Genomic DNA, 15,070 nt, shown 5'->3' with positions numbered 1-15,070 from the left:
ATCGTTGCTTTGTTATTCATTATTTTTAGAACAATTCCAAGGTTTCATCATGTTTCATTATGGCTTTGCAGAAGAGAAGTGTTTCTGTTTGACCACAAACTATCATCATTTTGTTTCTACATAATATGTTTTTAATAGTGTTAACTAGAAGTTAAAAAAAAAACAATTCTCAAATTAAAATCTGCCAGATAGAATTCCTTTTCTGATTTGTCTCAGGTACCATCTTCTTCATGAAGCATTTTTGTGATCCCCAAATTGCTAGTCTTATCCTTTCCAAACTACTATATATATAATTACTCTGTCTTTATTAGTATTTAATAACTTTATATTTATGCTGTATATATTTATGTGCTTATTATTTCCCCCATTAAAATGTTCTTGTTTCTTGCAAGAAGGGATTGTTTCATTCTTTGTAGTTACATGTCTGATGCCTAACACAGTGCTTACATGATAGGAGATACTGAATAAATACTTCTTGATTGATTAAAGGTAATAAAATATTTGCAACTGTGTAAAGTATGTTAATGGTTAGGCTTTGACACAATACTAATGTATTGTGCCCACATAACTCAGAGTAATATTATATAGCTTGATGGTTAGTGTCTGATTAAATCTATGAACCCTTTCTCAGAATAATATTTTGAATCCATACAGTAAAGTACAGGATTATAAAAAACATTAGATATGAGAAATCCTGTATTTATCCATTGGATTGGTAAAAGAGGAAGAAGATTATGTAGGAATTACATAGAAGAGATACATATGTCATTGAGATAGAGATTACTCTGTATAGTCTGCAGCTCCTGATGATACCATGTCAATCATTCCCAGTAGTGGAAATTCTTGTCTTAAGGCTCTTCTTCTTTTTTTCTTTTGGAGGGTAGTTGGGGTTAAGTGACTTGCCCAAGGTCATATGGCTAGCTTTTGTGATAAGTGTCTGAGGCCGGATTTGAACTCACGTCCTCCTGCCTCCAGGATTGGTGCTCTATTCACTGTACCACCTAGCCGCCCCAAGGCTCTTTTTCTGTATAGGATTTATGCAATTGTAAAATCTTAGATTTCTAGAATTTCAGAGTTGGAAGAAAACTCAGAGGTCATTGAGTCCAATCTTTACCCAAAGCATGGATTTCAACTGTAGTAAGTGGCATTATAAAAATGTAGCTACCATCACAGACATCTTTGAAGTGCTTGGAGTTCCTCAGAAAAGAAAATATCCTCCAAGGATCTGGGGGACATTCAACTAAAAGAAGATCTTTTCTTTAAAGGCATGCTTGTTATTTGACAATTGATTATTTGGGTACTCAGGCTGTCTGTCCTGGTCATCACTAATGGCTGTAAATGAGTTTTGAATTTGGTAGACTTCAGTAGTTCAAAACTACAGAACAAATTCATGAAAACCTCTTCTTAGCATGGGTTTGCTGATGTTATCTTCTTTCTCTCTTTTTTCCATAGCCAAGCCCAGTTTTGTAATCCAACCTCAGGACACAGAGGTTCTCATTGGTACCAGTGCAACTTTGGAATGCATGGCCACAGGCCATCCCCAACCCCGTATTGTTTGGACCAGGGGAAAAGCAGAGGCTTTGGATGAATCCAGGTACATCATCACTTCTGGAGGATTGTTTATTCAGAATATCACATTGCAGGACCACAGTCAGTTTACCTGTCATGCCAGTAATCAACAAGGATCTATTCAATCAACGGCAGCTATTATTGTACAAGGTATGTAGAGTAGAAGGTCTTTACAAAAGTAAAAATGTTTAATATGATCTAAAGGTTGAAAGGACAAGTCAAACCCCCATGTTTTACAAATGGAGAAATTCAAGCCTAAAGGAGGTTAAATGACTCCTCCAAGGTCATACATAAGGTAGTGAGTGGCAGATTCAGGATTTTAACTCAGGTCATGACTCCAAGTTCAGCATTCTTTCTACTGTACCACACTGATTTACTTTTCTTCCTGTTCAGATTAGAATTGTTCCTTTGGATATGGAAAGCAGGAATTAGAGGAAGGGGTGGAAACTAGAGAGGCAAATATAAGCTCAGTGTTAGAAAAAAAATTCTAATGATTAGAATTTTCTTGGGAGACTGGAGGCTCCATATCATTAGAGGTTTTAGGCATTGGCTGAATGGTCAGTTGTTGAGTATGATGTAGAGAAGATACTTATTTAGGCACTAGGATCTTTATTTGGACTAGACAGTCTCTGGGGTCCCTTCTAACTTTGGGATGTTATTATTATTATTATTTTTGTTGATACTCTTATTGCTTTTAATTGTTATTCACTGAATCCCAGAATCTAGTTGAGTGGAAATAGAATTAATTTAAGATGAGCAAGAGTGGGAAGAAAGAGTTTCATTTTCCAAATGACTTTGATACAATAGATTTTTCCAAAAACAATCTATATTTTATGTAAGAAAACATGGCATTAATGAAGAGAGCTTAGGAAGGCCTGGGTACAAATTCTTGTTCAGATATTTATTAACTTTTCATGACCATGAGCAAGTTATTTGGTTTTTCTGAGTTATTTTTATTTTAATAATAATAATATTTTATTATTTTTATTATTCGTGACCATGAGCAAGTTATTTGGTTTTTTTTTTTTGGCTGTTCAGTTGTAGATAGCTCATGATCTGGGAGTTCACACTCTAATGAAATTTCAGGTACTTGGCATATTGACATAATCTTTTTGATAAGACATGCATCAGTTTTCTACTCATGTGTTATAACTGATATTGCTATAATAAAGATAATAATAATAATATGGCCCTTTACAATTAGCCCTTTGAAATATATTATCTCATTTGAAATTCACAACTTTTTAAAGTAGGCAGGAGGGTAGTGCTATCTCATTTATTTATGTCTATATACTAAGATATATACGATTTCAACTGCCCTCTCCCTTCTCTCTAGATTTCTAGGAACTGTGGGGGAATTGCAGAACTATATTTATGGTTTGTTTGTTTGTTTTAAATGATTATCACCTATACTGGGAGAAGAGCATTAGGAAATTTTGCTTTATTTTTTAATATTATTAATAATAGCTGGCACACTATATTTTTCAGTGTGCTTTACATACATTATTTCACAATAACAATGTAAGAATAGACATTATAATTTTTATTAGAGCAGTTTTGTACATGAAATAAGCCCAAAGAAAGGAAATGACCTCTTTTGAGTGACATTACTTGCAAATTTTTCCAATGGGATTTGAGTACAGGTCTCTCCTCATTCCAATTCCAGCATTGTTTCTTCTATATCAGACTGTCTCTTTTCTCTTCTGAATGAAGAATAATCCTTTAATGTGAAGAGATACCTAGATTCATTTTATGGGTAGGAATCATTCTATAAATGAACATCTATTAAGCATTCTTATTAATATGTGCCAGACATTGTAATAATGATTAAGTCTATGCAGTGCTTTATATCCATCACCTCATTTGAGTCTTACAATAGACAAGACTATAGGTATTGTTGTCTCTATTTCACAGAGGAGAGAAATGAAGCGGAGAAATGTTTCTTTGCTTTCCTATAAGAGGACCTTTTCCCTCAGCAATAAGTATCTGAGATAGGATCTGTCAACAGGCAATCATATCCTGCGACTTGTGTGAAAACCAGGTTTGTTATAAGAGAAATGAACATGCTTGTGGAACCCAAAGGGTTACCATTCTTTACAGAAGTTTACATTTTTATAATAGCAGAACAAAGGGAAGAGGGGATACCAGGAAGGGACATGGCATGGGAGAAGGAACTGTGCAACACAGATGGGAAAAAAAGATAAGACCACTCCCCCCAGTCAGAGCAAGGTGATGGCAAAAGCCTCATTCTTTTCCCTTGGGAACTATTAGACTATGAAGATGGGAGGGTCCACTTTTCTGCCAAGGACCCAGGCTGCACAAGCATTATCCCAGTCTGGCACAGACTGGCTGGCGCCTCTTTTGCCTTCCAAAGACACACAGGGAGTTCAACTTGGGGTGCAAACAACAAATTATGTCACCTCAGGAAGAGCTTTGTCCTTGACACATTCAGGGCCTCCTGCATGCTCTGGGTCCAGTGTTTCTGGAAAATATAACAATTCAAAAAGACAAATTCAGGGGATTGCTTGACATATGAATTCAGATATTACTGATACCAAGCCCAGCACTTTTTATCAGTTATACCATATGTGTTTTTTCTTTTGGTCTTTGTTATCTTTTACAGCATGAAAAATGGAAATATGTTTTTCAATATGTTATATATTGCGAATATATAACCTCTGTCAAACTGCTTACCATCTCAGGGAAGGGAGGGGGAGGCAGAGAGGGCAACAATTTGGAACTCAAAATTTTAAAAAAAATAATGTTGAAAATTGTTTTTACATGTAATTGGGAAAAAATAAAATGTTATTAAAATCAGTTATATCATGTAATCTCTCAGGTTACACTGGTAGGAAAAAACAAACACAAAATACAACATTTAATGTGACCTAAAATAATTAAGATGTCACAAAATATGGAACTTTCTAAATAATGACTATGGCTTGGAATGGTAGAAGAAGATGAAGTGGATAATAATAATAACTTATAAATTTATGTAGCTTTTTTATATAGCAGGACCCTTTCTACTCCTCATCTGCCTCATGGAGTACATTCAAAGTCATTGTTACTGGTTCCAGTGATTCGTAGGTTCAATACCTCATCCTACTGTAGCTGTAAAGGGAAGGGGAAAAGGTTTGACCTCTCTGATTCTACCACCTCATCCTCAAATACAGAACCCTTTTGGTACTGAGCCATCACGTAGCCAAAAAGTAGGTCACATGGTCATCACAAATAGTAATGTGACTCCAAGTGTCCTCTGTTTCTTCTCTGTGCCCCTCACCCAGACATGCACTTAAAAAGCACATTTGATCTTTACAACAATCCAATAAGGTAGATACACCAAGTATTATTATTCCTATTTTATAGATGAGGAAACTGAGATTAGATAGGCCAAGTATGTCTCACCCAAGTCCCCAAAGTGAGGAAATGGTATAAGGTGTTCTGACTACAAGTCCAGTGTACTTTTCACTCTACCATGCTACCTCTCAAACAAATTAAAATGGCAGGAGTGTTTTTTGAACTTTGAAACTGTGTTGGGCCTGATTTCTTGAAATGATTTTATTGATTTGCACAAATTTGCATTTTATCGACTTCTTTATGACTTAGTCTAATTTGTTTGATTGAAGAAATATTTCCTGTATCAGCACCCTTCCCACCCCACCCACCCCCTTTTCTCAGAATTTTCTTTATTTCACAGTGACCTACTTCTTTTATTTTGGCAACTAGTAAGGGCTGGGCTCACAATCTTACTGTTTGGTTGGCATTATGTGCTCTGTTGTTATAATCAGTTCTGAAATGGTTTATGCTATCTGTTATAGAAAAGAATCCTTGATTATATTATATTTAAGGGATTATATAATCAAGCCCTGCAAACCGAGAGAACTAGGTAATTGAAATCATATACATCTTATAATACTGACAAAAATAAACGAGGTAATGCTACTTTCCTACCTACTTCAAAAAAGCTGTTGTGAATTTCAAATTAGATAATCGATTCGATATGTTATTGTTATTGTTGTCGTTGTTGTTGCAGTACCACAGTACACCAGTGTATTCCTTTGAGCTCAATGATCTGTAATGGAAATCACCATCTGCTTATCTTTGTGACTTTCTTGTATCAGTTTGAGGATTTTTTTAAAATTCTGCTTAAATGAGTTCATTAAACTGTGCAAATGGTTTGCAAAAAGGGAGTTTTTTATCATTTGGCTGTATACTTAAAGATGTTACTCTTTATGGTCCTTTTAACAGGTGTTATTTCAATTTGTTCTAGATCTTTAATGTTCATTTATTCTGAGGTCACAATTAAAGTCAAACAGACTCGCCTCTCAAATGGTAGAGGGAAATGATAAATAAAAATGGAAAACAAGTCTCCCAATGAACAATGTAAATCAACATGCAAGGCAGGCACTTAGTTTATAAGGCATATAGTAATTAATACTGTAAATCAAAGCTCTTTTTTACTAGGCATCCCAGGAATGAATAGCTAGAAGGGCCCACTCTTGATTGATTTTTGTAAAATAACAAAACACTTTTTGCAGTAGATATAAGCACATAATAACTTTGACTCCCCAGTGAAAATTGCTCATTTTAGGCAACTTCATAAAATAATGACTGTGTTTTCAGCATTCCTAATGTGATTGTAGTTCCTGTAATTTTTTGATAACTGGTCCAGTGAGTTAACCTAATTTCTAAGTTCTAATTTGTATAGTCTAATAGCAAGCAAATTTTATGTCCATGTCTTTTCAGTATTTTCCTTATGAGAATACCCTTTCTCAAGTATTCTAACTATATGGTATTTTAAAAGTTAGAAATAACATAAAATGATGCTTCATTGGATCTTTTTTTCCCTGAATTGTCTTTCTTATAAGAATACATGTGTACTATTTCCCTCTAGAGAAGTTCATTCATATCTTAAAATTGTGAAGTAATTACATTGGTTTGCTTCTAAAAATCTGACCAAATGTTTAGAGTAAGAAATATCAGTCTCTGGTTGGCTAAGTGGCACAGTGAATAGAGCACCGGCCCCGGAGTCAGGAAGACGTGAGTTCAAATCTGGTCTCAGACACTTAACACAAAAACTAGCCATGTAACCTTGGGCAAATCACTTAACCCCAATTACCCTCCAAAAGCAAAAAAAAAAATATCAGTCCACTATGATGGTGGCATGTCATAATGTTTGTTGTTCTGGTTGGTTATATGATAAAACCTACTTTTCTAATTTCTTCATTTGTTTCTCCAAGTAAGAAACTATGATCATCTTCCAATTTAGTTGCTTCTTTCCATCATCTAGCTGTGTGCGCATTGATAATAATGCAATTCCTCTATGTACATTTTTTGGTTATTGGCCAAAGAGCTCACATTTAGGGTACCAGTAACTAAGTTAAATTTTATGAGCATTGTAACAACTTTGATTTTGACAACCACTCAGGAGAATTTTCTACCACTGACTGCCACCCTTTCTATAGAAGCAAGAGAGGCTGCTGCATATGATTGAAGGTTATTTTTGATTTGATAATTCGTGGGACTTAATTTGATTCCCCAAATATTGGTTTTTCAAAATTGCCCCTTCCTATCTCCTACGTGCTGCTGATATGGGGGCATAAGTGGGGTTTCTCCCAAGATTTCTCTTCTTTCAACTACACCCTTGGAAACAGCTAGATGGCACAGTAGAGAGAGCAAGAAGACTGATTAGGTAGATTTGAATTACTTACTAGCTTTGTGATCCTGGGCAAAGCACTTAACTCTGTCTCAGTTTCTTCAGCTTTTAAATGAGGATAATAATAGTATCTGCCTCCTGGGTTGTCATGAGGATCAAATAAGATAACATTTATAAAGTAATTAGCAGAGTCCAGGGTAAATTGTAGGCATTAAATAAATGGTCTGTTCCTTCTTTGTTAAACTTGGACAAGTCTAGGGAGGTGCTTGAGCTAATTTGAATAATTTTCAATGTGAGCTTTTACAGCTTGGAAATATGCAAAGACTACAAATCAGAGCTTGATTTCTTGTCTTATTGATTATCCAGATTTGAGAAAGTGATGGAAAAATGCTAAACATGCAAATTAAATTTAAAAGTGTGTCATTTCTAGATTTTTTTTTCAGAGTGTTGGTTGTAGTGTAGGCCATGGTTTTAATTCTAAATTTTTTTGTTTTCATTAACTTATTTAAAAACATGGTTTTAATTTTTTTTTCCTGGCTGTCGTTTGTAAAGGTCTTAGCAATTTACACAATATATTCACATACATCATATTTTCTGATCTGTAAATCAATTTTTTGAGATTGGGCAGCTATCTCCATTTTACAGAAGAGAAAACTGAAGCTCATCAAGATTGAACCCATGGTCAAGCAGCTAGTAAGTAAGAGAATAAGGAAAGAGACTCAAGTCTTTTGACCCCAAGGTTCTTTCCAAGGGTTGTAGTCTCTGGTTGATGTATGTTTAGAAAACTATAAATAACATGGACCAAGTTTGCTATTCCATTTAAAAATTATTTTATGGACATAAATTGTCTTTGTATTCTGTTTATTTACTTACCACCACTAATGTATATTTTTAAATGCAACAAATTACTCTTAATATATAGAGTGTCCCTAAAGTCTGGACTCATAGGAAATCTCATTAACTATGCATACTTTTTTTTTTGGAGGCCAATTGGGGTTAAGTGACTTGCCCGATGTCACAAGGCTAGTTTTTGTGTTAAGTATCTGAGGCTGGATTTGAACTCAGGTCCTCCTGACTCCAGGGCCGGTGCTCTATTCACTGTGCCACCTAGCCACCCCAACTGTGCATATTTTCAAGAAATAAATGAATGAAATTTTCAACAACATATATTTAATTAGCATAAATGAGATTTCACAGGAAGACATAGGAGACACATAGGAAATCTCATTAATTAATTAAATTAAATTAATGTCATTAATATGGAAAATAGTCCCCAATAGCTAATGAAAGCTTTTATTACATATGAAATTGTCATGGCTAAAATTTATGTAGATAGAACTAGAAAGAGTTGTCGGAAAACTTTTTTTTATATAGTAAAGATAACATGGAACTAGGAGAAGACCTGGATGTAACTATTAGAGTCTTAACTGTTACTAAGTAACTGTGTAACTTCTCTTGACCTTAATTTCCCTCATTTGCAAAACGAGGAACTTAAAGGATCTCTCTCCTTTCAAGTGTAAAATGTTATAATTTTACCATAAATGTCTGGCATACAACCCCAAGGGCTTATTAATAATCCATGTGATTTTGAAGAAGTGGCAGGAAAGGATATCCATGTGCATGACTAGTAATGAAATTTTGATTTAACAAACATATTAAAAGACTTTAATCTGTACATGGAATTAGAGTTGGGTGGGCCCTTAGGGATAACTTACCTTTCCAGCTTCCTAACTTTACATGTGGGGAAACTGAGGCTTAGAAAGACTAAAGAGATAGACTTAAGGTTTTAAAGGTCAAAAGTAACAGAGCTAAAATGTGAACTCATATCTTCTGACTTCAAATTCTCTTCCCATTATACCACAGAACATGCATATCAATTAGAATAAAACTTGTCATGAGATGATTGTAGTCTTAGGGAAGGAAGACTTGATAGCTAACGAGATGTAGAGGTGACTTATTTTGCCATTTCAATTAAATTATAAAATAAATTCAGAGAACAAAATTCCATGGATAGTATTTTCACTCCTATTCAATGTTTTTCTGTTTGGTGCCATGTTTCCAATTTAAGAAAGGGCCATGAGCCCTGGCTGGTGGGTAGAATGGGTAAGGAAGACACTAGCTCAAATCTTAACTCAGACGTATTGGCTGTTTAACTGTGGGCTAGTCATTCCATATTGCTCTTCCTCAGTTTCCTCATCTGTAAAATGCAAGTATAAAAACACCTTCTTACAGGGTTATTGTGAGTATCAAATGAGATTTTATATATACATACATGTAAATATGTTCATACATATAAACATGTATATAAACATACATATATTTGTATAAACGTGTTTGTATATATGTGTGCATATATACACATATATTACATTTACAACTTTGCAAACTGAAATGAATATTAACTATTATGAATTCTTCCATAATATTAAATGTAAAGGTGATTATAGAACTGATAACTACATCAGTTGTTTACAACACTGTTTCTAGAGCATATTCCTACAGTTCACTGTCCTCATGTAGATTCTGTCAACCAAACAGGGTGAAATAGGAAAATTCTCTTGGTTGTATGACTTACTAACAGATTGCCTGATACTTGGATATTTGGAAACATTGAGATTATTGACTACAATGATTTCTGCCTTTCAAATGGATAGTTTGGTCTCCCTTTGAAGTAGTTATCATTCACCTGATAGCATGAAGGGTCTTAACTTGAATGGATAATGGGTTCAATTATTGCTGCATACTTTTGCTCTCTTTGTTAAACAAAAGATCTATACTGTTTAATTCTCCAAAATGTGTCTTGTATGTTTAGATAGGGTTTTCAATAGGTTGTAATGAACAAAAATTGTAACAATTAGAACTTGATATTGTGGCAAATAGGGAAAATAATGGTGTTGTGAGGTACAAATGGGATCATGCAGAAAATGTTCTTTGCAAATATATAGATACATATATTATTATTGTTGTTGTTGTTATTTATACGTGTATCTCCACACAGCCATGTATATATTTTTCAGTTGTTTATTTTGAATTACTATCTAGAACAATTGAAAAATTTTTTCCCTTAATAGTTTTTAAAAAATAATAAAAGATGATAGCTGGAGATTAGATGGCATATTAAAGCTCTCTTGTATATTATTTCTCCTTTCTTGTTCAGCTCCTCCACAATTTACAGTAATTCCCACAGATGAAACAGTTTTAGAAGGACATACTGTAGAATTTCCTTGTGAAGCTGATGGTAACCCATCTCCAATAATTGCCTGGACCAAAGCAGGTATGAATTCTTTTTACAAGAGTTTGTTGGATAAAAATATTATGTTCTTTTGGGAACAGCACCTGGAATTGGCCTTAGCATGGTTTTATGTGCAAAAGCGCAAATTTATATATTAAAATATAATTGTAGAAAATTACATTTTTACAAAACATTTTAATGACACCTCTAATCTAAGTTTCTGTATCTTAGTTTCTTTATTTCTGGAATGAGAGAGTCGGACTAGACAAATTCTCGAATCCTTTCCAGTTTTACTACTCTATGGTTCTATAGTGGCTAATATTGTTTGAAACTACTTTAAGTTCAGATTATGTAATTATCATTGCCTTAGATTGAAACAAAATGCTTTTGTCAATATACCACAGGGAAGTTAACTTTGATGTAAAGATAGATTTAAATTCACAAAGTTTCTCAAATTCTCAAACCTTACAACTATAAATGTTTCATTGTCATAATGCAATATTCATATGTGTGTGTGAGACATTTAAGGGATTGTGGAAAATTCTACTTAACAACAAATAATTTTAAAAAGTTGACACCACTACAACCAATAGTTGGTAAAAGAGAAATGCGTGAGTCATCTCATACTTCATTTCCTTTTGAGCTTTAACATTCTCAACACTTTTTACCTATTCTTTGATAAACATTGATTGCCCTTTTTTCCTTCTTTAAAAGTAGCATTTCTCAAAATAAAATCTGGTTTCTCTTTGGGGTTCCCAAGATTCTTTTAGGATATCCATATGGTCAAAATTATTTTTATAGTAGTACTAACACATTACAATTTTAATATGATAAATATTGATAGACATAGCCAATATGTTAAGAGGGAGATCCTCAATAATTTTAGGAGTATAACAGGATCCTGAAATGACATAGTTTGAGAATTATTGATATGGAGTACATAAGTCATAAAAGTAGTGATATTAATTAAACTACTTTGTTTTTTTAGGTCAAATTTCCTCAGAGTGAGTGATGATATTGCTATTTGTAATTCTTTTTAAACTACTAATCCCAGTCATTATTTTTGTATATATAATAGCTACAGCAGAAAACTCATTTTACAGAAATAAGATCTTATGACATGAATAAGATTCCATCTTCTTTTGTTAAACTAGAGAATGCTTGTTTTTAATCCATAACCACAACACAATAGGATTTTCAATTTTATTTCCCCCTCTATTTCCTAAACTAATATGAGTCTATTAACATTTTTGTTAAGGTAATAACAAAGGTAGCATATTTGTTCATTGCAGATTTTTTTATCCGTTTATACTGAGAAATAGCTATATCATTAAAATACAATAAGACTTGCTTTTCTAGACTAGTCAAAGAATTAATAGGGTAGCCTAACGAACAGATCACAAAAACAATAGGTAATTTCATTAAAAGTAAGTGCTCCAGCGAGACAACATACCAACATTTTTCAGATACAGCTAAAGCAGTTCATAAGGGAAAATTTATGTCTCTATATACATTCATAAAAATGAGGAAAAATTTAATGAATTGTACTTGTAACTAATTTTTTTAAGTTAGAAAACCAACAAATTAAAAACTTCCAATTAAACACCAAAGTAGAAATTCTGAAAACAAAATAGAGAATATAAAAATCAAAACAAATGAACAAAAAACCCTTTGAATTAATTGATACAGCTAGGAACTGTTTTGTTTTTAAAAGATAAACCATTCTCTAATTTGGTTAACCAAAAAAAAAAAAGATGAAAACTAAGTTACAGCATCAGAAATGGAAATGAATTCACAACAAATGAGTAAGAAATTAAAGAAATAATTAAAAACTGTTTTGCCCAATTATAAACTGACAATCTAACTGAAATGAATAAATTTTTCCAAAAATCAAAATTTCCAAATTAACAGAACAAAAAGTAGAGGGATATATATATATGTGTGTGTGTATATATATATATACATATATATGTATATCTACATATATACATATATATGTATATCTATATCTATACATATATATGTATATCCCATTTTTAGAAAAATAAACTATCAGTGAACTTCCAAAAGAAAAAAAAATCCGGGACCAGAGATGGATTAACAAGTAAGTTCTATCAAAAATTTAAAGAAAGTTTCGTTACAATATTTCAAAAGTTATGTTTTAAAAGAAAGAATTCTAGAAATTCTTCCTAGAATGTAAATATAGTTTTAATATAAAAGTTAGGGAGGATTAAAATAGACAAAACTGTAGACTACTGGCCCTAATGAATATTGCTATGAAATTGTTAATTAAAATATTAGCAGGGATATTACTCCCACATATCACAAAAATGATATATTATGACCAGGTTGGATTTATGCAAAGAATGCAAGATTGAGTCAAGATTAGGAAAACTGTTAAGATAATAAAACTGTTAAGATTATAGAACATTTTAATAACAAGAATAACAAAAATAATATAGTTATATCATAAATGTAAATAAAGCTCTTATAGAATATAAATCCGTTCCTGTTAAGAATGTGAAGAAGCATAGGAATGAATTTATCTTTCATTAATATGGCATATACTACCTATTTAAAACAAAGAACCAACATTACATGTAATGGGAATAAATTATATGCATTTCTAGTCAGATCAGGTGTAAAGCAAGGACATCTTTTATTACCATTTCTTTTTGATATAGTGCTTAGCCTTCTAAGCTAACTTTAGTCATCAGACAAGTAAAAGGAATTGAGACAAGGCAAAAAGGAAACAATTATCACTTTTCCCCACAAATGATATTATGGTTTGTTTAGAAAATGCTAAGGATCCAATTAAAAAATTTAGTTGAAATAATCAACAGCTTTATGAAAATTCCAGGATATGTAATCACTGCAAAAAATCATTAGTATTTCTGCATATTACCAACAAAGTACAACAGGAAGAGATAGAAAAGAGAAATACTATTTAAAATAACTATAGAAAGTGTAAAATTTTGTGAAATCTACCTGCCAAGACACACACAAGAATTATTTGAATGTAGTCACAAAACATTATTCACACCAAGACGTAACAAAATAATTCTAAAAAATATTGATTACTTAGGAATAGACTGAGCCAATATATTTACAATACTACCTAAATTATTTTACTTACTCAGTATCATACCATCAAATTATCATATGATTCCCTTTTTAGAGTTAGAAGAATAATAAAATTCATCTTTAGAACAACACAGTGAAGAATCTGGCAGGAAATAAAGAAAAAAGTGGGAAAGATGAGTGCCTAGCAGTAACGTATCTCAAACTATACTACATAGTATTAATCAGCAAAACAATTTGGTACTTTTTAAGAATAGTAAGGTTAATCAGTGGAACAGATTAAGTATACACTGTTCAGAATCAAATGAGCACAGTAGTCCAGTGTGTGATAAACACAAAGACCCTCATTATTGGAATAGAAATTAACTATTCAGCAAAAATTATTAGGAAAAGTTGAAAGCAGTGTGGGTAAGACTAGTTATAAATCAATACCCATGTATGCCTAGATGAGCTCTAAATGATTACAGGACTTAGTCATAAATATTAACATGATAAATTAGAAGAGAAAGGAAGAAAAAATCCTTGCAGATCTCTGGATAGAGAAGAGCTTGTGACCAATATGGAACTGAGAGCATCACAGAAAGTAAAATAGGTGATTTTGGCTGCGTAAAATTTGAACATTTTCAATTAAACAAAACTAATTCAGCTAAAAGCAAGTAAATAGAGAAAAAAATCTTTGTATCAAGTTTCTCTGATAAAAACTTCATGACTAAGATACATAGGAAACTGATCCAGATTTTATAAGAATTTAAGAGCCATTTCCCAATCAATATAAGTTCAAAGGTTAGGAACAGTCAGTTTTCAGAGTATGAAATAAAAGCTTTCAATAGCAGTATGACAAAATTCTCCACATAACTCATAACTAGAGAAATGTACATTTAAAAGCAACTCTGGGGTTGATATGCTTATATATTGTCAAAGCTGATAAAAAGGGAAAACAACAAATGCTGGAGGGGCTGTGGGAAAATAGATTTATTAATGTACTATTGGTGGAACTGCCAACTGGTCTAGCCATTCTGGAATTAAATTTTGATGCTCATAAAGGCATTAAATTGTACATTCCAATCAATTCAGCAATACCATTGCTAGGCCTAAACCTCAAAGAAATCAAAAGGGAAGGAAAAAAACCTACATGTGCAAAAATATTTGTAGCATCTCTTTTTAATATGGTAAAGATTTGAAAAATGAGGAGTTGCCCATTTGTTTAGGAATAGTTAAACAAGTTATGTGATATAAATGTGATGGGGGTACTTTCATGCTGTAAGAAATGATGAGATTTGGAGAGATTTACATGAACTTATGTGCAGTGAAGTGAGCAGAACTAGAATGTTTGTATTGTAAAGAAAAACAACTTTGAAAGACTAAAGAACTCTGGTCATCACTGAAAGCCACAATTCTTTACAATTCATGATGAAATATTGTCCCCATCTTCTGACAGAGAGATGAGACAGCATGCAAAATGAATAATTTATCCATCCATCCATCCATCTATCTATCTATCTATCTATCTATCTATCTATCTATCTATCTAT

General features: G+C 32.7%; 2 protein-coding genes and 1 long non-coding RNA gene across 3 annotated transcripts in view; 2 read left to right on the top strand and 1 right to left on the bottom strand.

Moving 5' to 3' along the window:
- PXDNL (peroxidasin like) overlaps positions 1-15,070 on the top strand; it is a 557,041-nt gene that overhangs the window by 405,435 nt on the left and 136,536 nt on the right. The window contains exons 10-11 of the mRNA XM_069099924.1: positions 1,453-1,719; positions 10,383-10,499. Coding sequence (XP_068956025.1) covers positions 1,453-1,719; positions 10,383-10,499 — 384 coding nt within the window. The remainder of the gene's footprint in view (positions 1-1,452; positions 1,720-10,382; positions 10,500-15,070) is intronic.
- The window catches only part of PCMTD1 (protein-L-isoaspartate (D-aspartate) O-methyltransferase domain containing 1), a 548,363-nt gene that overhangs the window by 473,569 nt on the left and 59,724 nt on the right, over positions 1-15,070 (top strand). The window lies entirely within an intron of this gene.
- The window catches only part of LOC138170536 (uncharacterized), a 13,123-nt gene continuing 1,048 nt past the window's right edge, over positions 2,996-15,070 (bottom strand). Inside the window, exons 2-4 of the long non-coding RNA XR_011170656.1 lie at positions 13,594-13,683; positions 3,990-4,051; positions 2,996-3,289 (exon numbers count right to left, since the gene is read on the bottom strand). This is a non-coding gene — a long non-coding RNA (uncharacterized lncRNA). The remainder of the gene's footprint in view (positions 3,290-3,989; positions 4,052-13,593; positions 13,684-15,070) is intronic.

Source organism: Petaurus breviceps, unplaced genomic scaffold, assembly GCF_028583685.1.
Source record: "Petaurus breviceps papuanus isolate PSGF00001 unplaced genomic scaffold, PetGlider_PUasm1.0 38, whole genome shotgun sequence".
NCBI lineage: Eukaryota > Metazoa > Chordata > Mammalia > Diprotodontia > Petauridae > Petaurus > Petaurus breviceps.
This window is presented reverse-complemented; position numbering and strand designations above follow the sequence as displayed.